A 26094-nucleotide genomic window follows, 5' to 3' on the forward strand; every position below is an offset into this window, starting at 1 on the left:
GTTTTATTTTATATTAGCGTTATGCTAAGGTCAGTATCCTAACAATTATCTGGCCTGTTCGTTTAATTTACACTGTTTAATCATGCAAAACGGCAAAAAATTGAAAATGATTTTAAACATCCTCATCCTTTCCGAATTTGATTTATCTCAATAAACTGTAATTGAGCAATGAAAGTTATTACATTTTGATTGGACAAAGACGATAAGTTTTGTTTCAACGAGTGATAAGATTATTGGAATACTGACAATCTTTTGTTTGTCGATACCTAATAACCGATAATGTTCTTTATTGGTTGATTTTGACTAGTCATTATTTGGCTACACCTCATGGCTTATTCTGTTTCCTACAAGACATATATTACAGTACATATATGGATTTGCGTAACTTATCATGTCTACGTCTACGCATTGGGTATCTTGTGGTTAACCCTTGTTTTAATATATTGGGATATTACCAGAAATCTGATATTGAACTCATCTTTTAAGCATATTTGAAATATATTAAACACACTATTGATATTTTGTTTAAGATTACAAAATCTAATCTAAATATTAATAAAAGACTACAATTAATGCCACATGGCAATTTCTCCTTCAATTTCACAATTATATTTTTATTTTTATTTAAAAATTATTTTATTATCCTTATCCTTATTATTACTATTATTATTATCTATAAATCTCTTAATTTCATTTTTAATATTATATATAAAAAATATTTTATTATCCTTATCCTTATTATTATTATTATTATTATTATTATTATTATTATTATTAAATCTCTCAATTTTAATTTTAATAACATATAAGGGAATAGTATATTTTTTGTCTTTTTGTCTTCCTTCTTTTCTTTTCTTCTTTTTGGCATTATGATTTTTCATTTTGTAACAATGCTTTAGTTTTTATAATTTGTGTTACAAAGGTTAAATAATTTTAGTTTTTTTATTTTGTTTTACGTTTTTCTCGGATTTGTTCGTCGTTCGTTGCTATTTAGCACGGTGTTTGATGGTCACATTTGGCCCTTCAGGGTTTTTTTTTCATTCGTATTTGGTGGTCACATTTGGTCTTTTAAGTTTTTTACCGCCTCCACTTTCTAATACGCATCGTTATAAATTCAGACTCTTTCTACGTTTTACGTCACGTAAGTCACTTTGTGTTGGAAATTCGTGTTTTTTTACGCTTTACCCGGTTTTGGTCTTCGTTCGATGCTACTTAGCATGGTTTTACGTCCCCATCTTCTCAACGTTGGTAGCACGTTTTTATGCCCACTGACCCGCAACGCGGGTAGCTTAAGACTAGTACATTAATAAACTCAGGTAAACGTGTTCAGATAATCAGGTAGGTGTCACCTAATCCCAAATCCGTCTCAAACCCATAAAATAATTTAAATTAATATCATACACCGTCTCATACCCAAATACCAGTCCCAAATTGTGTTCGGATCCATCCCTATATATGGTCTATCCTTCCTGACTTTTCTTGTTTTAATACTTCACCCAAATATTTTGATTGTTAATTTGTCATTTATCTTAAGCATAAATCATTCTTATACGTATTCATACAAGAATTTCCAGCATACAATTCCAACTGCTCTCAGTTTTCACTAGCGATTTCCAGATTTTCCGTTCATAAGCTTTCTGCTGTATTTTACTTGTGTATCACCAACAGGGAGCTGAAGGAGGTATGAACCATGGACATGAAATTCCGGTGTGCCAGGTTGTTGTGAACCAGAGTGACGGTGAACAGTATCCTACGATAGTCTATCTGTTGTTGACAGAAAGCTCACCACTTGATGAATCAAAATGTGCTTCAATAACTGTTGAACATATTCCAGGTCCTATTTTTAACGGCTCTGCCAGAAGCTTCACACCTTGCTTCCAGTACCGTTGATCTAATCAAAACGCCACAAATCATATATAAAAATATGTTTTATATTTGCTAAACATTATTCATATTCATCAAAAGGATTGTTTAGTTGGACAACCTAGTCCCGTTGACATCACAATGTCGTTAGTTGAATCCATAACCCAATCAATCCAAAGCGCAAAACCATGACACACTCCTGCTTCAATGAACTCAACCTGTAATAACAATCTTTTCGTATTACAATTACAATCGTCAATGTTGATGTTGATGTTAATGTGCATGTGTCGAGAGCTAAATAGAGAGAATTTGCTACCTTGGCTTTCCCGTGACATGAACTCAACGGTTTCAAGAAGTCAAACTCCATAATGGTGTACGTATCACTGAGTTTCTGAAATATAATTCAACTCAAAAAAAGATGAAAGAATGATTGATTAAGTTTTAGGTATAAAAGTAGCATATGCTTAATGAAGAAGATGAATAACCTGAGTCTCTCCACATTGCCAAATAAAAAAGGGTAAACATGGGCTTTCACTTGACGGTCCGCACGCTCCTAAGGTAGTGTTGACCATCGTGTGGTCAAAGCCTTCAATATTCTCTAAGGCACAACGACTTCTCCAAAGATCCTATACTTTCACTTTCATCAAATAATGAAGCTCAAAAGTACAAATTATTTATAATTACTTTATAAAGATACGAACTACATTTTGTACTCGCTTACCGGGAGAGACATTGCACAAGCTTTTAAAATTCCTTTGCAAGGCATTATGCACACATCTTCCGCTAACATGGAATCAATCATTGTTCTTTTGCTCCTATAGCCATTTGAAAATAATGTTAAATCCTTTTAATATATAAGTACGTATAATATTAATCCATTACCAAAACTGCAGGCCTTGCCAAGGAAGCATCCCCTCGGCACCAAAGTAAAATGGCTCTGCTATCAACAGATCAACCTGTACATGAGACAAGATATAAAAAGGTACTGTTAAATTGTTCTTTGAAGAGTAAAGAAATACTAACAAGTGTAAACTATTGATGAGCTGGACGCTCAACAGAAGCACAATTTATGAAAGTGAAGAAGCAAAAGCAAAAAAGCAACCTTGTTTTGATGAGTATCATTCATGGTCAGTTGTTGTTTCCTTGTGTTTATAACTTGTATTCGATCCATAGAGTAACCATTTTCATCAGCGACAGCTTGCAAGTATTGGCGACCCTTATCCCCGAGACCAGGAAACATCGCTATTATGTGTGACGACTTAGATATATGAGCAACGGCAACTGATAAGAAAACACTATCATCTGCAATAACACACAAAGGAGACTCTTTCCCTTTCAACTGCAATGACATAAAATCTAATTAGCATACCCATGCGTACACACACAGACACATATATATATATAGAGAGAGAGAGTACAGCATAGTTTATGGCTTTTAACATGAATTGTCTCCAGTTGTTATCTCCATAGATTGCAATTCTTTCAGGAGAGAGAGTTAAGTGCGAGTCTTGACTGTGATCTACCTCCGACGTTTGTGACTGAGCGTTAAATTTATATGAGATGCTAATATCCGTGTGAGTAGCATCCATACGAACATCCTCATCTTTACGCACTGGTAAACCTTTTCCTTTTGTAAACCACACACACTGTTTCCAATGATCACACCAATCCCGGGTTCCTACAAAGGTACCACTACAACTAATATAGACTCCAAATATAGGAAAAAGATGATCTATTTGATTGTCGTGTACAATAATTTAAAAAATAAGTAAAGTTACCAGTATACATAGAGGATAATCCGTTATTTGTGGATGGACTATTTATCCATTTAGGGGACGTAGAATAAAAGATATTTCCTTCCTCATCAAGCTGAAGTACCCACCTAAAACATAATGATAAGTAAAAAAGAAAGAATAAAAAAGAGAACAAAGAAACAAGTGTCTACTCGCAAATTTAACATACCATGAGATAACAGCATGAACCGTACCATTATTAGTCGCCTTTGTATGTACTTGAGTTTCTCCATGACTGTCTGGACGTTTCCAGAAGTCAAATTCGAAAATTTTGAAAGGTTCTGAAAGCTGGATAAATAAACTACACTAAGCAGAGAAACAAACTTCACCGAAAAAAGTTAATGAAAAAAACATGTTTACAAGATACCAGTCGAAGTTCTTCACCCATCGCATCACAATGCATCGCAAACTGTTGTGGTTTGACTCGTAAAATACTCTCCTTTCCTTTTGGAACGAGATGAATCCCGTCTGCTACATTTGCTTCATTGCTGTATAGATCATGCAGCTCCCATAGATATGTGCTTTCCACTAACTGGCCATAAGTAGTCGCTCTGTAAGGAACCGTCTTGTAATTTTCGACCAGTAGCTTATCATGTGCATGCTGAAGACTAGGGATCAGACCTTCACCCAGTAATTCCGAATCCAGTATTTCGCTAACCTACATTTGAAATAAATTAATCAATTATTCTTACTTTCATTTACCAAACTAGAAGCAAGATTCTACTAAACTAGAGGCTACAAACTAAACTCACAAGAACATCAGCACGAGAAGCAACGTCAACGCCAACTTCTACTTCGTCTGATCTCTTATTTAACACACGTATCTTACTATTCATATCATTAGCACGCAAAACCTTCTTCATCAGTTTCACCATAGGCAGGTACGATTCACACGCTGTCACCACCCCTTTAGACGGTGATGAGTCGTCGTCAACGCCCATAGCCCTAGCCGCCATCATGGACAACAAACCAGTTCCAGCTCTACACAAACCAACTTAACTAACTATTAACAGCTAAACAAACTTTGTACACGTGGCATGTAATACTTAACAATGAATGCCTTATGATAAAATATCCTGTTCTGTTCTAAAATTTCACAAAACAGAACACTAAATTAGGGTTCACAAACAGATAGTGGCCATATATTATTATATAAAAGTGGTGTAATTTACAATCTAATGAGATTACGTACCCAATATCCAGCACATGACATTGTTTCGAAACAGTTTTATCAATTGCGGTACGATAAACTCTGTTTCTCGGTGAATCGTTGAGCATATCGAGGTAAGATGTGGTCGCTAACATTGGTTTAGGTGATGCGTCATCGAGTTCCTCTTCGATAACTATCCACTCGGAGTTACCGGTGATCGGATTGAGCTTGAGTTGGAACATAAGACCGGTAGAGTTGGAGCTCATTGTGCGAGTTATGGCTTTTGGTGACGGACGGAAGCCGCCGGTGAGTGTACGGACGACGGAGACGGTGCGAGTTAGGGTTTGGAGGTGACTGCGCATTCCTACCGGCGGGTTTTTTCTGCACCGAGGGTTTTACTAGTTTTGAACTCGGGTTTAGGGCGGGTTTATGGATCCGGGTTCATGCTGACCCGTTTTGTGGGTAAAGTTGGAAATTTGCATTTGACCCTTGAACCTTATGACTTTTTACACTTTAGAAAGTTTGAGCTTCCACAAATAGGGCTGTTCACGAGCCGAGCCGAACCGAGCGGACCTTTGCTCGTGCTTGGCTCGTTTACAAACCGAACCGAGCAGAGCGGCTCATTTAAAACCGAGCATCAAATCAAGCGAGCATTTTTCGAGCAGTAAAAATTCCGAGCGAGCGGCGAGCGAAGTTCGAGCGATTTGGCCAACCGTGTCGCCCAATTTAAATTTGCAGAGAGAGATAGTGACAATGTTGGGTCTTAGGTTTTTATGTCTTTAAAAACATGCACATTTCATTGCATAAGATTTTTCTTATGAATAACAATGTTGTGGCTGACGAGGCGATGATCATATTGCACGAACAATTACGTTGAGAGCAGGAGACAGTCGACTTTAGGTAACGACATGAAACATTGAGGCGATGAACAGATTGTCGTTTATCGGTTTAGGGTTTAACTTTTAGTTTTGATTTTAATTTTTTATTAGAGTGGTTGGGCTAGTACGTATAGATATAGTTGTAAATTTGTATATAGTTGACCAAAATCTAATAGATTGGTACATATAAAACTATAAATTTAATTTATATTTAACTATATATGTATGTGTAAGTGTGTCTATATATATATAGGTGTATGTGTGTATATATACGTATAATTTATATTTGTGTATATATATGTGTATATACATGTTTATAGATGTATGTGTATATGTATATGTATATGTATATATATATACTAATTAAAATAATAATTCGAGCCGAACCGATCCGAGCGGACCTTTGCTCATGCTTGGCTCGTTTACAAACCGAACCGAGCAGAGCGGCTCGTTTACAACCGAGCGTTAAATCGAACGAGCATTTTCCGAGCAATTTCCGAACGAACGTCGAGCGAGCGACGAGCGGCGAGCGATTTGAACGGCCCTATCCACAAATGGATGAATCTAATCTATTTTTATGTACTTTTTAGTTTTACACTATTATTTATTGTGGGATTTGAAGGAGTGACCCTTTTTACACAACTAAATAATGTTAGGCCAAATACCCTTTTAAGAATTGGACTGGATTGGACACTAATGATTAAACCATACAGTTTCTCGTTTTCTTATTTAAACCAAAAGACCGTATTTCATCTTAACTTTTTTATATTCTTTAATTTTTATTTATTTTATTACCTTAACAATTAAAATAGTAAACTCTAATACCACCTTGTTTATGTATCGTTCTCATTTCTTTCCTGATTTTTCACATCGACGAATACTATTGGCATCCTTTCCACGAGTATGGATTCAATTTCTAGCACTGCTTCCTCCATTTTCCACCTCTAGCCTCAGTCGCTTTCGCCAATTTTATTGGTGTTCGTGAACCGCTCATGAACACATTCATTTCATTAACGAACGAACACAAACATAAAATCTCGTTCAGTAACTGTTCATGAACACACTAAATCATGTATTTTTTTAATGTTTTAATTAAAATTTTTAAAAGAAAGAGTAATTTAGTCATTTTACACTCACTTAACTGAACAAACTAACATCGACCAGTCCAAGGACTATCCTTATAACAACTCTAAGCAAATCACAAGGAACAGACATAAAAAAAAAATTATGAGCTAATAGGTGAAATATTGACAAAATTATTCATTGGGAAAAAAAGTTGCTTTGAACGGTACAAGGTTAAAATTTGGTATATTTAAATTCATGGGGGGGTGATGTTGTACAAAGGTGATAGGAGGATCTGATTATTCGGTTATTCCGATCCGTGGGAAGAAGGAGTGGAGGGGAAGTGGCAGATTATGGCGGCAGCCTCCCCTTCTTCGTGCATCTTCTGTCAGATCGGTCGGTCTTCCACCACCACTACCCTCCTCCACACCGTCCGTCCTCTCTTAACTACCTCACAATTTTCAGTTTCGGAAATGCCCCCTATTTACTTCTACTTCTTCTTATTTAATTGATTTTGCAGGATGACAAGGTTGTTGCGTTTCGTGACATTAATCCTTCAGCCTTCAGGTACTCAACTCAATCCAATTCTAATTCTTCTCAATACTTTGAAATTTGATGTTGCTGATCAGATGATTCAAATCGCATGTTTGTTGCATTAATTTCTCAATTCTTTATATATTATTGTTAGCGATTTTGCTTCATTTGAAAGCTAGGTTTTGTAAGCACTTTTAATTTCTAACTACAGTACTGAGGTAAGGAGTTATGGTTATGAATGACTGACTGGCTATACTAAAGTTTCAGTTTTTTTTTTTTTTACTTTTAACAGCAATCTTGTAGTCATCTAGACTTTGAACTATGTTAGGCAGAACTTGATAGATAGATGCCCGCGCTTACGGTAACAAATAGGGTTTTTGAAATTAAATGAAACGGATAGGCAACGGTCAAATGGAATACAGAAAACCCACCCGAACGAATCTTTGAGCAAATTCCAAACTCAAATTGAGATACAGTTGCAACACTCAATCCAAATTTGTATTACTAAGAACACCATTCAAGCTTGCCACACTTGAACTAGCAATGGATAACAATCCAATGAGATAATTTAACCAAAATTTCATTCATAAACTCACTGCCCCTTTCCCATACATCCGAAACATAACAAGAGGATATTTCAAAGAAACAACCCAACCATTGCTAACATTTAGGAAAGTGGGAAAAACCAACTAAAAAGATGAAATAAATAAATAAAGATAGTAGTAGAAATAAATTTACACAAATAGATATAAAATGTGTTACATGTGTAGAACGTGGCTAGAAGTGTACGCTCATAGCCGGCCCTGAAGGTGGGCGGGGAGGACCACCGGCCAGGGCCCGATATTTCGAAGGGCACGTTATTTTTTAAAAAACTCCGATATGTATATGTAAAAATAAATAAATTAATAGGGATACTCATACAAACACCAACATAGGCCCATTTACAAAACTATTTTTATGGTTTTTTTAAGTGTAATTTTTTTTTACAAAGCAATGGCAGGTAGTCGGGCAACAAGTTGTGCCCGATTAGTTATTAGCCCATTGGCATTAGGATTAGACCTTTAGTGAGCCCAATACCCGATTTCGTAAAGGTCTAAGGGCACGTTTTTTCAAGCTCGAAGATGGTACATGAATTCTCAGGGCCGGCCCTGTGTACTCTCTTCAAGTCTGCATGGGATCCACTTGAATCAGCTATGGTCCGGCTATCAGAACTCTTCCAACATTAACTTCCTGTGATGTACCAGAGACCTTGTGATACTTTCGACTGACAGTGACAGGACTGAAAAGGTTGAGATGGAGTTTTGATTTGAACTTGGTATAAGTGTAAAGCATTAGACTGGTAAAAGCTCGTTGGCAGTTTGAATATATTTAGAAAGGGTGCTTTGATAGGACTTCAGTTAAACAATTACTTGTGAACCACTATGCATGAACCGGTCGTTGTGTCCGTTTTGCATGTCTCAACTGCTTTTCCCTCTGAAACAAAAGATGTGAGTTAGTTAAAGGTGTACATGTAAAGGGTAACTGACTTTTCGAGTAAGGTACTTCAATTAGTGTATATATATAGTGAAAGTGTAATGTACAATATGCCTTATCGTAGGGGGGGGGGGGGGGGTTATTGCACGGACCTCCCGGCCGCTGGAGTGATCCCACTCCACAAGCTAGCAACGTCCCAATGCTGCCTGGCGGTGAATACCCCATCCCGAGCTGAGTCCGTTTCCCTCTGGGAAGAAGGTGGCAGAATACCCCCTGCCTGGACTCGAACCCGGATCTCTGTAAAGAGTAGAGGTGGGACTGGCCAACTGGGACACCCCAGTTGGTTCAATATGCCTTATCGTATGAGCGTACGAGATTTGAAGTCCGCACGTTATAAACTCCAAAAAAAATCCCGCATGTTATAAAGTTCTAAATCCCGCAAGTTCAAAAAACAAACAAAAAAAAAACGCATGTTGAAAATGAAAAAAATCGCATGTTGTATAAAAAAATCGCATGTTATAAAAAAGCTGCATGTTATGAGCAAAAAGTCGCATGTTGTAACTCAATCTCGTACGCATCGTACGTTAACACAAATTGTACGTTAATCAACCCCTATATATATATATATATATATATATATATATATATATATATATATATGTATATATGATGTACATGGAAAGACAGAATGAATAACAGTTTTTGGAATCTTTTGCAGTTAAACTCACATACAAATATTACTTGGATATTCTCTGTGTTTTGCTCAAAGTTTGTGCCTACACTTGAATACTATTCCTTGAATCATCCCAAAGTTGAATTCTTGCAACCTAATGCAATAATGGGTCAAAATACTTGTTTTGGAAAGCGGACTTATACACAATTCAAGGAATTTATTCACAATTTTGTTGATTATCTTTACCATCTAATCCCAATTTCCTCAACACCTTGAACTTCGATGGTCATTCAGAATCAAATGAATCATTCTTTGTGAAAGTGGGTTAAGTTTTTTTTGAACGGCAAGAAGGTATTAAACACCACTTAACACATGATACAACGCACGACGAGGAGCTGGGACTCTGGGAGAAACCAAAGTAGAATACAAAATGATACAACCCCATAATCAAGCTAGAAACAAACTCAATCAAACTAGAATGGACCTGTTTAGATTAAAATTTAAATCGACCCCAAATACCCTAAAAGCCCATTGATGAGGAGCAGACAAGATCTGTGCCAAAAACAAACTCTTTCTCAGCAAGACTTTGAACCTGCTACTTTGATAAATTGAATCAAAACCAAAAGGAAGCACCCAATGAGCCATTATACCAATGCATGAGAAGGCAGTTATAAATGATGCCATGATATGAACTTCATCAGCTCTAGTCCTGCTTTAAGCCTGCCTGTGTGATCTATCATATACTATCACAAGAGAATATTAGAGAGCTGGCCCTGCAGAAGAGATGTGTCCCACCCCTGTGACTGTGATTCGGATAAACTGAGACTTGAATTAACGAGTACCAGATCTGAATGGAGCTGAGAGATGGCCTTTAAAGAACCAAGATACCCTATGCCTGATCAATGTGATTAGAGGGCGGAGAAAGGAGCCACGATTAGAAGCCTTTATGTTGTCTTAGAGCTTGATCATGAAGCCTAGCATACCAATTGAGCAGCAGAGAGTTGGCCTTTTTTATATAGAGAGATAAGATCCACTTATTCATGAAATTGTATGATAGCTGAATGGTAAGTGCGCCTCCTTCCAAGAGAAAGGTCACCAGTTCGACTCCTGTTGTTGGAGTTGTTTTTTGCGCAGTTTCTTTTAAATCTAAAAAAGGACTAGGGTTTTTTGAACTTTATACCCCCATACCCTTTTTGAAAATTGCTACTCTCCTGTTCACACATCAGACCCCAAATGCCCCCATTCTCTTTCTTTTGTGACTTCCAAATTCGAATCCCTTAGACCCTCACTAAATTTCATCCTAAATCCTTCATGAAACTCGCTGCTTGCACATTGGTTCTAAAACAAGGAGACAGTTTGACTTCAATTTCTAACCCTTCTTAAAGAATGAACGGTAAACTGATATTTCTTGCAATTTGTTTACTTTCTTTCGTTTTCTTGATAACTTTAATTGAATGTGATGTTAAATCTTAATATGTTGTTGACCCTGAATGATTATGTGAACTTAAATGATTTTGTGAAGATTCTTGAACTTGAATCAATGATTTTAAATTGTTGAACTTAAATGATTATGTGAATTTGAATGATTATGTGAAGATTATTGAGCTTGAATGATTTCAAATTGTTGAATTTGGATGCTTATGTGAAGATATGAATACGAATTAGACATTTAGTGATGTCGATTTGTAATTTGTTGAAACTTGAATTCGATATTTAAGTATGAAGAAAATTGACAAGTTTTTACAATGAAAACCATCAAACCTTGAATCAAATGATATTCAAGTAGTAAACCCTCGAAAATAAATTTAAATGATATTCTATTGGGATCCTTTCGAAAAAAAACCAAACTGTCGAACGAACCCGAATTTTACCCGACCCAAACTCTCGAACGGGCCCGAATTTTACCCGACCCAAACCGTCGAACGGGCCCGAATTTTACCCGACCCAAACCGTCGAACCGACCCAATTTTTTTTACATATGGTCCTATGACATTAGAGTATCTAAAAACAATGAACCCCCTGAAAAAATTTTCTGGATCCGCCACTGTCGGTTCCCCACTATTTCCCACTTTTTTAGTGTTCTCCAATGAACCTCACACTATTATACTATTGTATATATCATATTGCTAACCATATAAAATGCAATTTAGAAAAAGGATTGACGTATTGTATTTTGTGGTAGGTGAAGAATGATTAGGAGGAAGGTTGAGGATAGAAAAAAATATAGATTTAGAGAAGGGCGTGTATGTACCACCAAATGATTGACTAGTTCGGGTGGTTTTGCCAGCAGGGCATGAAAAGGATCGGTGTTAATGCATGGAGACCCCCCCCCCCCCCCCCCCCCCCCCCAACAACTTTCAGATATATGCCCCACCCCACCCCATTTTTTGGATTCAATCAATCCCTTACACCATACCAATCGAATTTTGATACCAATTCAATATCCATTTTTGGAATTTGTTGGGATCGGTACTCGGTATCGGTTTAGACCTTAGGGGTGTGTACGGTTCGATTCGGTTCAGTTTTTTGGCAAAATTAAAACTGAAACCGAAATGTCGGTTTTCGGTTTTTCAAAACCATTCGGTTTTGGTTTTTTTTGGTTTTTACATCCGTTCGGTTCGGTTTTTCGGTTATTTCGGTTTTTGAAACAAAAGTAAGTAAGATTCAAAAATAAAAAAAAAAAGTATAATTCAAAATTTAAGAATCTTTCTTATACGGTTATATTTAAGTTATTATACTTAATACTTTTAACTAAAAATGTTTACATAAACCTAACCTTTTAATCTATTTTTATGTTTCTTCAAAATTTTTATTAAGACTTTTTCTTTTATAATACTTTCAAGATTGTTTAATTTTTATATTAAATTTTGTTATTTGTTATAGGCAATAAATAAATTATCTATAAATAATAAACATCTTAATGTTTTTATTATAAGTATATACTTAATATTCAAGAATAAAATTAATAATTTCTAATAGCACGGGTTAAACTTAAACATAAAAATATATGTTTTTTTTTCATTTCAGTTCGGTTCGGTTTTTTTCGGTTATTGAAAATGGTTATCCGAAAACCGAACCGAAATTTTCGGTTATTAAAAATCTGAAAACCGAATCGTCGGTTTTTGTTTCGGTTCGGTTTTGTCGGTTATTTCGGTTACGATTCGGTTATTTCGGTTTTCTGCTCACCCCTAGGTTTGGTACTGTACGGTAGTTTACACATTTTTTACCTTCAGATACTGTACCGATAACGGTACCGTACCTTACCGAGCACTTTGGTACCAGTATCATTTTTGGACGATATTATCGGTACTTTCAGTACCGATTCAATACCAGGCTCATCCCTAACTGAAGCTTGAAGGATTTGAACCCTGCACCTGTTAGATGGAGGAGACACATTTTACTGGTGACTACACCATGTCCCTTAGGACTCTTAAAACTTATTTGGCATATAGTTACCAAAGCGTACATTAGAGGAGTTAAATGCATGTCGCTAAAAGCATTATTGATCAAGTTTTTGGGTGGAGCTTGTGAAAAAAGAAAGGCTTTCCCTCATTCAAGTGTGATCAACTTTTCCAATAGTTCATTGCATTCGTCTAAGTAGTATAGACATTAAATACCCATGGGATTATAGCTTAGTGGTATCTTGGGGTGAGATAAGCCTTATGACCATTTGCTCTTGGGTTCGATTCCGACAAAGGGGGTTTTTCCCAGATTTATTGGGTTTCCTCCTGAATTAGTGTATAGGCATTATTGCCTTGTGGAGATGGATATGATCGGGTGGTTCCGCTGGTGGCACGATGATATTCCAGTGGTCCGTCAGTGATCCAAATTTGCCGTTCAAAAAAAAAGTATAGACATTAAATGAAAGGATAGATTTTTCTTTAAAGGTAAATTTCATTAAAACACAAGCTACCTCAAACCGAGGCAACCGAAAGCAATATTACAAATTTACATCAATATGCCCAAGAAGTAGGCGTTCCTTTAGATCTAGATATGTACCACAAAAAAAAACCAATCTTTTTAACCTCACCGATGATTATAATCTAATTTAACCGTTTTATTCTTGAACCGAGACTCATTTCTTGTTCTCCAAATCGTCCAGCACCCGATCCTAATAAGGCCCTTTAGCACCTCTTTTGTCTGCCCATTCAAGCCCCACATGATCATGGACTTCAATGAGGTCTCTAAACGAGAACACCACCAAATTCTGACATTTGCACAAGTTACCGACGAATGACTAAGCATCGAAGCAAAGTAGCAGGACGTGAACATATGATCAACACTCTCCTCTCCTTCTTCACATAACCCGCATGTCGTGTTACCATCCCCAATGTTTCTTTTTTTAGCGCAACCAGAGTTGCAATCTTTCCCATTTCCGCCCTCCATATGAAAATATTACATTTGCTTGGAATCCACTTACACCCATCTGGAACATACACATCCGAACTGATCCTACTTTTGTCGAGAAGCCTCTTAATCACGTTCGTACTGAATTCTCTATCATATGCGCCAATCCACTTCCACTCGTCACAGTTTTGGTTCAAGTGAACCTGTAACAGCATCGTGCACATATTCACAAGTTCATTAATTTCCACTTCAGCCGATAGCGGCTTCATCCACCTCTAGTTATATCGATAATCGTTGTTCCGGTTGCTCAAGCGAACACTAACCCTACATCCTTTATCCTCCTCAAGTTTAAACAAGTTTGGAAAAATCTCTTTAAGAGGCCTGTTGCAGATCCACGGGTCCAACCAGAATGCAGTGTTCTCATTACTGCCAACCAAAGCTTTAAAAAAAATTCCTTAATTGAATCCCGCCAATCGTGGTTTTATTTAAAACTTGCACAATGCTGTACCAAACACCACCTAAGAGTCTTTTTTACTGGAATAAATTCCCCATGTTTCTATTAGTATGTAAAGCCTCGATCGTTTTATTCCACAACTTGTTTTTGTTCGTTAAAAATCTCCAACCCCACTTGGTCAGCAAAGAAGTATTAATGCTTTTTAACTTACTTAAACCGAGCCCTCCGTTTTTTTAAGAAGCGACACCCCCTCCCAAGCGACCCAATGGAGCTTTTTCACTGAACTGTCCCTACCCCATAAGAAATTCCTCATTTTCGCTTCCAATTCCTTAATCACTTAAGCCGGCGCCTTATATAAGGAGAAATAATAGTTGGGAGTCTTTCCAAAACAGCTTTGATTAACGTTATTCTACCACCGATTGATAGTAAAGTCACCTTCCATTTAGCAAGACGAGCATCGAATATATTGTACACCGGTTTCAAATTAATCACCCGATTCATGTTAGCCCCCACCATAAGACCAAGATATTTGAAGGGAAAACTATCTGCTTGACATCCAACATCCACAGCCATATTGGTAAGCTCAACCGATCGCACCCCAATAGCATAAATGTTAGACTTATCAATATTTATTTTAAGACCCGAACATATATGGAACACTCGGAGAATACGAACCACATTTTTAATATTAGAAGGAGACCATTCCCTAAGTATGAGGGCATCGTCCGCATACAATAGGTGAGACACACAGAGACCGTCCGGAATTTGTACTGCCGAAAAAGCATCAACGCTACTGGCTTTATCGATCATACACGAGAGCATCTCCATCACATGATAAAGAGGAATGGCGGGATGGGGTCCCCCTACCGAATACCTTTTTGGCACTGGAATTCAAAGGTCGGGGATAGATCATCATCATCATACTCAGTAAATCTCACCAATAGCTAAGCTAAGGTAGGGTCTGAGGAGGGTATATGTAGACAGTCTTACCTCTACCCCTTAGGAATAAAGAGACTGCTTCCGGTGAGACCCCGACTCGATTGTAGTTTTGTATCAAGCCTTTGACCTAAGGCACATAACAATCAGGACTGAGACCAATTGGCGCATCTACCCTCGTGTCGTTTAGCTATCAACGCTACAACATGATACATGATTAACCATCCACCGCTTTAAAACATTATTTTCACGAAATTAGCAAAATAACGTTAAAGTTAGTACCATTTCACTCCCCCCCACTCGAGTACCCACACATATGTACATTATATGTGCGCATATATATATACATTGCATAGATGACTATACAATATGTTAGAACTATTAAATGAAAGGATATACGACTGTAATTTAAGTTTTAGTTAAAAACTTGATATATTATATTTAAGAGGTTGTAAAAGAAAGAGGAAACATATTTTAAGAAAGAGCATATATATTATTACTAGTATTAAGCCACTGCATTGCAGCGTGTAACACCCCGTGTTACCGAATGTCAAAGTCAAAGTCAAAGTCAAGATTGACTTCTTTGACTATAGTTAGTCTATTCTATGTTGGTGTTTCTGTTAGTTTTATTATGTGGAGTAAGTGTTATTAATCAAAGTGATCGTATGTTCAAATCGATGTGAAACGCTAAACGACTATGAATGGTAGGAAGTAACAATGCGATAAAGTCAATCAATCAATAATCAAGCTAATCGAATCATCATCGAACTCGAAACTCGAATTACGCGAATTCTGGTGTTAGTATACGTGTGTGTGTGCCTTATGTGTTACTTGTGCATGTTTACTTTATGAGATGTGTGGTAATCAGTCGAAACTCGAATCGAAACTCGGAACTCAATCGAAATCGAACTATGATAAATGGTGGCGAAAAGATAGTGTGAAATATAGATGCTTGTATGTAGATATAGTGGTTGGGATTAAAAGTAATTTGAATAGGAAACTCTATCGTATTCGTATCATCTTCAATCGAAATCGAAATGTCAGAAATCGTCACACCGAACGCTCGAAATAGGCTGTTGATCGATCAGGCTCCTAGCTGATCGAACAGCCCAGCCGATCGGACGGACTGTCCGATCGAGCAGGCTGTCCGATCGGGATGCCTGGCCGATCGGCCAGCCCTTTCCTCTTTGGGAAGCCTATAAATAGCCCTGTCATTGTCATTCTTTCCACTTTTGGAAACTCTCTGACCGACCAGCTCGTGTTCTTCACTATTTCTCAGATTTCTCTCAATCCCGGTAAGATTTCATCCTGAATCTTGTACTTTCTTGATCAATGCACGCTCCTACACCTTTCTATCTTTCACATCTTGATTTCTAACCGTGAAATCATCAAGATCTAAGTGTTCTAGGATGATGTCATCATGGTGTTCTTGAAGAACTTCATGTTTTGGCCTCAATCCACCAAGAATCACTTGGATCTAACCGATTTCCACATAAACAAACAAAGATCTACTACAGATCTAAACATATTCACGGTGGAAAAGATTGAAAGATGGATTTTCCAACTTTCTTTCAACTCTTTTACACTCAATGCCTTCAAACCGGTAGAAACGGAGCTTGAACCCACTCACTAATCACTCTAGTAGTTGTGCGGTTTGAGATTCGGGATTCTATCCACGAGGTTCACCGATTTCGGGTTAAACGTCAAACTACCGTTCCGAACAGTTCATCGGCCGGACTTGGGTGATTCGTGTCTGAGCAGGGGAAACAAGTAAGAACGAAGGTTCCGTGGTTCAGCTCGTTGTCAAAATACCTCGACATAACGTCAAGCGATCAGAACAGCCAAGTGTTAGGTGAACAGGCCGACCAGGTCTGGATGCTGACCGATCGGACAGGCTGTTCGAACGAACAGCCCAACCGATCGGACATGTCAGCCGATCGATCAGGCCAGCCGATTGGCTAGCACATGGTCCCACACTTTAACAATTTCATGAAGGCTAGTATTGAACGAAGTGCTGTTCGATCGAACTACGGTTTGATTTTAAATAGTCTTTGGATCATGAGATACCATGTTTCAACACTTAATCGATTTTCAACTCGTTCAGCGTATAGGAGTGCCACCCGATCGAACATGCCGTCTGATCAGGTGACATCCTACTGAGGACTTATTACTGAAGTACCTAACCGATCGGTTAAGCCGACCGATCGAAAGGCGCGTTCGATCGATCGACCTGAAAGGTAAGGACACTTCAATGTTCTCGAATACTATAACGAAAACTTCAAAAAGACAAACCATCATACACAAACACATTCTACACAAAGGAAGAAACAATCTACTCGAACAGCCCAACCGATCGAGCCCACCGGCCGACCGAACAGGCTGTCCGAACGGACTGTCAAACCGAACGAATAACCCGTCCGATCGAACCTACCGTTCGATCGACCAGGCTGTTTGACCCATCAACACTTGTATTCGTTTTACGCGTTGCTTATCGTCATGCTATCGAACTATTCAGGCTAACCCTACTCAAGCGCTCCCTTCAATCCATCCATCGCTGTGAGTATACTCGATCCGTTTTTGCTTTTAGCACTTTTGGGTGTTACATACGTTACTTATACGAAATCACAACGAACACACTACTCAATCATTTCAAACGCTAACCGTTACCGCATGTATTACGTGACTAAATGAATGCTTGTTGTTATGTTTACATGTGGATTGCTGTCTACCTGCCTTAACGACGATAGTACTATAGTTTGGACTCAGCACCCGTTCACTCGGGGGTTGTTAAGGACAATTACTTGCATGGATTACGGTGGTAATCATGTATTACGAACTGCCTCGGGCAGTCAACCCGCAGTCATTGGTATCGATAGATCCATGTCGATAATTAACATGCTTCGTTTTCCTCTGTGTACGTGCTGGTTACGCGTAAACTATTTTCGAACTCTATATGCTATATTAAACTTGTATGCTCACCTTTACATTATATGTATTGACTTTATTTTAACGTATGTGGCAGGCAATTAGGATGCTTATTTGCTAGGAAGGCGAGCTTAGAATAAGCGTCTAGAGCATAGTTGTCTGTAGATCTTGCAGATCGAGTCTCTAGAAGCATTTGAACAATTTTTATATTTAAAATCTGAGTTGTTGGAACAGAATATTTGACTTGATGTTATCTGTAATAATTTGTTTGCTATTTGAGGTACGGTATGGGATGTATTATATAAATTGAATAGTGATAATAATTGTTATGGAAACTTCTAGACAATCTGTTTCGCTCAGTGCCATGCCCCGATGATTCCGCCATCGGTTGGGGTGTGACAGATTGGTATCAGAGCCGTAACTATAGGGAATTAGGCTAGAGACGACCTAGTCCGGGTCGCTGTCTTTGAGACTTAGACTATAGTTAGGAACCAACAGACCAAACTTATGTGCTATACCCAGCTATTTCTCGCTATCACTGCACTCGGATTTTCAAATAGAGTCAAGCGATTTAGTCGGGATTAGGTGTGTAAACCGCAAACTCTCGACTAAATTGCTTGGTCAATGCCGATTTTATCAATTTATCAATGATTTCCTCATTATTTTCAATAACGAACGAGGAGAATTATACCAAATCAGGAGTGAAATCCATATTTTGATGAATAATCTCCTCAATTTTGCTAAAGCAAGGAAAAAGTTACTAAGCTAGTGGTGAAACCCTAATCTTGACAACTTGCTCCGAATTTTTATATTATCTCACCAAAGCCTTGACGGACTCCAACGACCTGAACTCACTAGTATGACCTAGGGAATGCGTGCTGAATGCCCAAGAAACGAGGCAGAGACACGATCCTGAAAGTCAAAATGTGACGACAAGTCTATTGCGAATAGTCGAATCGCTTTGGGTAGTCAACGTCTAATAGCCGCAGACAATCTATTTCTCGATTTTGTGTGTTTCGATTCTGAGCCCGCAATTGCTTACTCTGATCATTCGTCGATTTTATATGTTTTATGTGTGTATATATCTGTTTATGTGTTAAAATTTTTGGAGAATTATTCGATTTTTGCTATCACTTCGATCGACACGCACGAGTTGCATTGTTCTTCTATCTCAATACGCTAACAAGTCGCTACAAATCTAAACAACATTATGCTACGATATACGCTTATACTATACTTGACTTGCTATACGATTATACTATACCACTCGATATGCTATACGCAATCACTATACACGAACGACACGCGAACTTGAATGATAGGTTTCTGTATTCTGACTGCCTCGGTGATCAAATAGGAATGTGCTTCTATGTTTATGTGTCTCTGTGCTCTATGTGCTTATGTGCTTCTGTGACTACATGAATCTGTGACTATGTGCTTACGTGTTTATGTGATACATGTTTCGACGAGTTCCTGAGCTTTAGTAAGTAGTAGACGTGTGAGGTGAGATTCGATTTTGATGTGTCTGAGACCTACGACGATGTCTGTTGCAGACCATGTCGTCATCCGGACACCGAACCCCACTTACCCGCCAAGAGAAGAGAGACACACGTCTTGCTGCTATCATCGCCAAGCGAGTGGCAAAAGCTGTGAGCGATGTCTATGTAAACGTCAGCAAATCTTCTGAGGAGTCGAGAACCGAAGCTCCTAAAGATGCTAACAAGACTGTTTTCAGCTTCAAACAGTTTAAGGCATGCGGACCAAAAGAATTCACCGGAGAAGATGGCCCAACGGCTATGTTTCAATGGTTCGATTCTATCGAAGTCACTCTGCGCCAAAGCGGCTGTCCTGCAAATCTCCGTACCCTAAATGCGACTGGCGTTTTCCAGTCCCGAGCTCTAGACTGGTGGACGGCCGAACGAAACAAACGCGGGAATGATGCAGCTTATGAGCTGACTTGGGAAGAGCTGAAAGCCATCATGATGGACGAATTCTGCCCTCTCCATGAACGCCAAAAGCTGGAGGACGAGTTTTGGAACATTGAGCAGAAGGATGGAGATAACGCTGCCCTGACTGCTCACTTTAAACAGCTCAGCATCATCTGTCCCGATCAAGTCAAGACGTCAGACATGGCCATCAAGAAGTACATTCGAGCTCTATCCGATTGCGTTGCCGATTTTGTTCACGCCGCGAAGACCTCATCGATCGAGGAAACTTGCTTGCTTGCCGCCGAGATCAATGACAAGCGAGTAAAAGCTGGTTTCTGGGATAAGCCCTCCAAGTCTCTGCATCAAGCCACCACTTCATCGACCGCCGACACCACTTCTGCTCAACCATCCAAGTCATCACGCCGCAAGAAGAAGCACAACAACAACAACAACAACAGCTCCAGCAACAAGAGCTGTGCTGTCACTACCACTGCTGCTCCTCTGCAAGCCGTACCGGCTCAACAGCAGTCTCATCCTCGACCAACACCAGTTACTCAAGCGCCGCCCGCAAAGCGTGCTTACACAGGTCCCCACCCGCTCTACCCGACATGCTCATATCATCATCCGGTGGGACTTGCCTGTCGTTTCTGTGCTCATTGCAACCTCTACGGTCATTTCACTACCAATTGTCGCTATGGTCCTCGTCAAGCCCCAGTTTAAGCCACTTCTCATCAAGCTCTACTCCCAGCCCCTCAAGGCCAACACGCAGCTCAAGCGCCCGCGGTCAATGCTCGAGTCTGCTTTGCATGTGGTAACCCTAACCACTTTGCAAACATGTGCCCGAACAGGGTTGTGAAGCAAGAACCCCAGCAGCAGTAGCAGCAGCACCAAGCAGCACGCGCTAGAACCTTCAACATCAATGCTCGTCAAGCCCAGGCTGACAACAACGTGGTTAATGGTACGTTCCTTGTGAATGGTATTTATGTATCATGTTTGTTTGATATTGGAGCTGATAACAGCTTTGTGTCATTTGAATTCGAGAAGCTCCTTAGTCGTAAGCGTTCTTATCTCCCCTCGTCATTCGAAGTTGAAGTCGCTACTGGAAGAACTGTCGTCGTTAATTCACTTCTTCGTGATTGTACTCTCGAGCTCAACAATCACGTCTTCCCAATAGACCTTATTCCGATGCAGCTCAGAAGTTTTGACATCATAGTAGGCATGGACTTTCTTCGCGAAAACCATGCTGAAGTTATGTGCTTCGACAAGATGATTCAATTCTCGCTCGCGAATGGTGATTTATTATGTGTGTACGGTGAAACTGCTTCGAAAGGTCTCAAGATCATGTCGTGTGTCCAAGCTAGCATGTATCTCCGCAAGGAATACAGAGCTTTCTTGGCTAACATCATAGTAGCGGAGAAGGAAAAGAAAAGGAAGACAAAAATCAGAGAAGTTCCAGTGGTCCGTGAATTTCTTCAGGTGTTCCCTGATAATCTTCCCGGATTACCGCCCAATCGTGATATCGACTTCCGCATCGACCTCATTCCTGGAGCTAACCTGGTAGCCAAAGCTCCTTATCGACTCGCTCCATCCGAAATGCGGGAACTCTTGAACCAACTCCAGGAATTACTTGAAAAAGGCTTTATTCGCCCGAGCACCTCTCCATGGGGCGCGCCAGTCCTTTTCGTCAAAAAGAAGGATGGTTCGTTCAGGATGTGCATCAACTATTGGGAGTTGAATAAGTTAACCATCAAGAACCGATACCCTCTGCCTCGAATCGATGACCTATTTGATCAGCTACAAGGTGCTAAGTGTTTCTCGAAGATCGATCTACGTTCAGGCTATCATCAATTGCGCATTCAAGAGGAAGATATACCCAAAACTGCTTTTCGCACTCGATACGGCCACTATGAGTTCGTTGTTATGCCTTTTGGTTTAATCAACACACCCGCGGTTTTCATGGATCTGATGAATCGCGTGTGTAAGCCTTATCTTGACCGTTTCGTCATCGTGTTCATCGATGATGTCTTGATTTATTCCAAATCGAAAGCCGAACACGCGCAACATCTACGTTTGGTTCTCGAGCTACTCCAGGGGGATCAACTCTATGCCAAGTTCTCCAAGTGCGAATTCTGGCTGGAGGAGGTTCAGTTTCTGGGTCACATCGTTAATAGTCAATGTATTCATGTCGATCCCGCGAAGATTGAAGCAGTTTAGAGCTGGATTACGCCTAAGAACCCGTCTGAAGTCCGTTCTTTTCTCGGACTAGCGGGATATTATCGACGATTTATCGAAGGATTCTCTAAAATCGCTATGCCGCTTACCGCCCTTACTCATAAAGACAAGCCTTTTGTTTGGGGAACTGAACAAGAGTCTGCGTTCCAAACCCTCAAGCATATGCTTTGCAATGCTCCTGTTCTCACGTTGCCCGATGGAAACAACGATTTCATTGTCTATTGTGATGCTTCCAACCTTGGTCTTGGTTGCGTTCTCATGCAGCGGGACAAGGTTATAGCTTACGCATCTCGTCAGCTCAAAATCCACGAGAAGAACTATACAACCCATGATCTCGAGCTAGGCGCAGTTGTTTTTGCATTGAAGATTTGGCGACACTACCTGTATGGTACCAAGTGTACGATCTTCACCGATCACAGGAGTTTACAACACATCTATAATCAGAAAGAACTTAACATGCGTCAACGCCGATGGGTAGAACTTCTTAACGATTACGACTGTGAGATTCGTTATCACCTAGGCAAGGCAAATGTCGTTGCCGACACGCTCAGCAGACGGAGTTATTTGCTCAGCATTCATAATACCCAAGCCCAGCATGACCTCGCAACCCTCATCCGCGAAGCCCAACATGCTTGCTTTAATGAACGCACCTTGAAGAAGGAGAGAATCTATCACGATGGAGCTCAGCTTGTAAGCAAATCAAATGGGATCTTCTATTATCTAGACCGAATATGGATCCCTAAGCGGACCGAATTGCAAAATATTTTAATGGATGAAGCTCACAAATCTCGGTATTCTATTCATCCCGGTGCTGACAAAATGTACCAGGATCTTCGTTACAAGTACTGGTGGCCGGGAATGAAAAGGGATATCGCCCTCTATGTCGGAAGATGCCTGACTTGTGCTAGGGTCAAGGCTGAACATCAACGACCTTCTGGCTTACTCGAACAACCGCCAATCCCTATATGGAAGTAGGAGAGTATAGCTATGGATTTCATAACCAAGCTTCCACCCACGTCATCAGGTCACGACAGCATTTGGGTTGTCATTGATCGTTTGACCAAATCCGCCCACTTTCTGCCAATACGGGAAGACTACAAGGTAGAACAATTAGCCCGAATCTACCGACGAGATCATCTGTAATCATGGTACGCCTCGCGACATCATCTCTGACCGTGATGCTCGGTTTACGTCACGATTGTGGGAAACGTTTCAAGCAGCGCTCGGTACGTCGCCTAACTTGAGTACTGCATTCCATCCTCAAACCGACGGGCAGACTGAAAGAACGATCCGTACTCTTGAATACATGCTCCGTGCATGTGTCATAGACTTCGGTGGTAGTTGGAACAAATACCTACCGTTAGTCGAATTCTCGTACAACAACAGTTATCATACCAGCATCCAAATGGCACCATTCGAGGCCCTATATGGAAGAAGATGTCGATCGCCTATTGTATGGCACGAGATCGGTCACTCGCAATTAACCGGTCCGGTGCTATTACAAGAAACGACTGACAAAGTCCTCCAGATTCGAGACAACTTTTCGAAAGCCCGGGATAGACAGAAAAGTTACGCCGATAGAAGACGCAAGCCCCTTGAATTTGACGTTGGCGACTACGTACTCCTAAAGGTATCACCTTGGAAGGGTGTGGTCAAATTCGGCAAGAAAGGGAAACTAGCACCTGGATATGTTGGACCTTTTAAGATTCTGGAAAGGATCGGAAAAGTCACCTACAGACTCGAACTACCGGAGGAACTCAGTAACATCCACCCGACTTTCCATGTGTCGAACCTCCGAAAGTGTCTAGCTGACCATGATCTGATAGTACCTCTCGATGACCTTCAAGTAAACGAAACGCTACACTTCGTGGAGAAGCCTGTCGAAATCATAGACCGCCAAACCAAGCAACTCAGGCGCTCACGCATACCTATCGTGAAAGTCCGATGGGACTACGGTTTAACAATTTCATGAAGGCTAGTATTGAACGAAGTGCTGTTCGATCGAACTATGGTTTGATTTGAAATACTCTTCGGATCATGAGATACTATGCTTCAACACTTAATCAATTTTCAACTCGTTCGACGTATAGGAGTGCCACCCGATCGAACATGTCGTCCGATCAGGTGACATCCTGCTGAGGACTTAATACTGAAGTACCTAACCGATCGGTTAAGCCGACCGATCGAACGACCCGTTCGATCGATCGACCTGAAAGGTAAGGACACTTCAATTTTCTCGAATACTATAACGAAACTTCAAAAGGACAAATCATCATACACAAACACATTCTACACAAAGGAAGAAACAATCCACTCGAACAGCCCAACCGATCGAGCCCACCGGCCGACCGAACAGGCTGTCCGAACGGACTGTTAAACCAAACGAACAACCCGTCCGATCGAGCCTACCGTTCGATCGACCAGGCTATTCGACCCACCAACACTTGTATTCGTTTTACGCGTTGGTTATCGTCATGCTATCGAACTATTCAGGCTAACCCTACTCTCAAGCTCTCCCTTCAATCCATCCATCGCTGTGAGTATACTCGATCCCTTTTTGCTTTTAGCACTTTTGGGTGTTACATACGTTACTTATACGAAATCACATCGAACACACTACTCAATCATTTCAAACGCTAACCGTTACCGCATGTATTACGTGACTAAATGAATGCTTGTTGTTATGTTTACACGTGGAATGCTGTCTACCTGCCTTAACGATGATAGTACTATAGTTTGGACTCAGCACCCGTTCACACGGGGGTTGTTTAGGATAATTACTTGCATGGATTACGGTGGTAATCATGTATTGCAAACTGCCTCGGGCAGTCAACCCACAGTCATTGGTATCAATAGATCCATGTCGATAATTAACATGCTTCGTTTTCCTCTGTGTACATGCTGGTTATGCGTAAACTATTTTCAAACTCTATATGCTATATTAAACTTGTATGCTCACCTTTACATTATATGTATTGACTTTATTTTAATGTATGTGGCAGGCAATTAGGATGCTTATCTGCTAGGAAGGCGAGCTTAGAATAAGCGTCTAGAGCATAGTTGTCTGTAGATCTTGCAGATCGAGTCTCTAGAAGCATTTGAACAATTTTTATATTTAAAATATGAGTTGTCGGAACAGAATATTTGACTTGATGTTATCTGTAATAATTTGTTTGCTATTTGAGGTACGGTATGGGACGTATTATATAAATTGAATAGTGATAATAATTGTTATGGAAACTTCTGGACAATCTGTTTCGCTCGGTGCCATGCCCCGATGATTCCACCATCGGTTGGGTGTGACACAACGGTTGTCATAAAACTATATCATTGTCAGCAACCATCAACACCGGAAAAGCTTGTAAAAGGAAAATAAATAAAAACGGGAAAAAAATAACGTTGAGCGAAAAACAGATGTTAAATCTTTGAATCAGGCACGCTTGTTACTGAGAAATTAAACCAAAACGTAAAAGATAGAAAAAAATAACTAAGTTCATCCAGGACCTGCGTGTTGGACGAACTTGTCAAATGCAGAAAAATAGATGTGACGCGACGGGCCAGTCAAACGGGAAAAAAATATACGAAAAAATGTTGAACCCCACACGCACGTTGCGATGCGTTAACTCACAAATTTTAGAACGAAACGAAAAACTTGGGAAAGATGAAAAGTATGGTGGACCAAATTGAAAATAAAAAATAGTTGGGATTAAATTGTAAAAGATGAAAAACTTTGGGTTAAAAGTAAAAAAACAAAGGGTCTAAATTGAAAAATTGAAGTTATTTATTAATTTTAGATAAAAATAAGAATAAAAATAAGTGATATCTACATATTGGATATTAATCTAT

At 39.6% G+C, this 26094-nt stretch overlaps 1 protein-coding gene and 1 long non-coding RNA gene across 4 annotated transcripts; one reads left to right on the forward strand and one right to left on the reverse strand.

Moving 5' to 3' along the window:
- Positions 1-1503: 1503 nt before the first annotated feature.
- On the reverse strand, positions 1504-5202 carry LOC110921526 (protein arginine N-methyltransferase 7). Its single transcript, XM_022165864.2, has 13 exons — positions 4849-5202; positions 4409-4637; positions 4024-4314; positions 3826-3944; positions 3642-3745; positions 3282-3541; positions 2966-3202; positions 2746-2819; positions 2585-2678; positions 2349-2489; positions 2180-2254; positions 1985-2081; positions 1504-1891 (listed from the first exon to the last, which is right to left on the reverse strand). Exons 1-13 carry the CDS (start codon positions 5166-5168, stop codon positions 1761-1763), a joined length of 2172 nt encoding a protein of 723 aa, XP_022021556.1. The 5' UTR covers positions 5169-5202; the 3' UTR covers positions 1504-1760.
- Positions 5203-7012: 1810 nt separating this feature from the next.
- On the forward strand, positions 7013-25499 carry LOC110923032. Of its 3 annotated transcripts, none has more exons than XR_002583655.2 (3): positions 7013-7177; positions 7267-7313; positions 25251-25499. It is a non-coding gene; the product is annotated as an uncharacterized LOC110923032 (long non-coding RNA). The 3 variants fall into 3 exon arrangements; XR_002583656.2 differs by lacking the exon at positions 25251-25499 and adding an exon at positions 18186-18434; XR_002583654.2 differs by lacking the exon at positions 25251-25499 and having other exon boundaries at positions 7267-7555.
- Positions 25500-26094: the final 595 nt, after the last annotated feature.

Source organism: Helianthus annuus, chromosome 17, assembly GCF_002127325.2.
Source record: "Helianthus annuus cultivar XRQ/B chromosome 17, HanXRQr2.0-SUNRISE, whole genome shotgun sequence".
NCBI lineage: Eukaryota > Viridiplantae > Streptophyta > Magnoliopsida > Asterales > Asteraceae > Helianthus > Helianthus annuus.

Coding starts and splice junctions, on each gene's coding strand:
- LOC110921526 (XM_022165864.2), bottom strand. CDS start 5,168: ATGCGCAGTCACCTCCAAACCCTAACTCGCACCGTCTCCGTCGTCCGT. Junction 3,945..4,023: donor TGGGTGAAGAACTTCGACTG/GTATCTTGTAAA, acceptor TTATTTATCCAG/CTTTCAGAACCTTTCAAAAT. Junction 3,203..3,281: donor TAAAAGCCATAAACTATGCT/GTACTCTCTCTC, acceptor ATGTCATTGCAG/TTGAAAGGGAAAGAGTCTCC.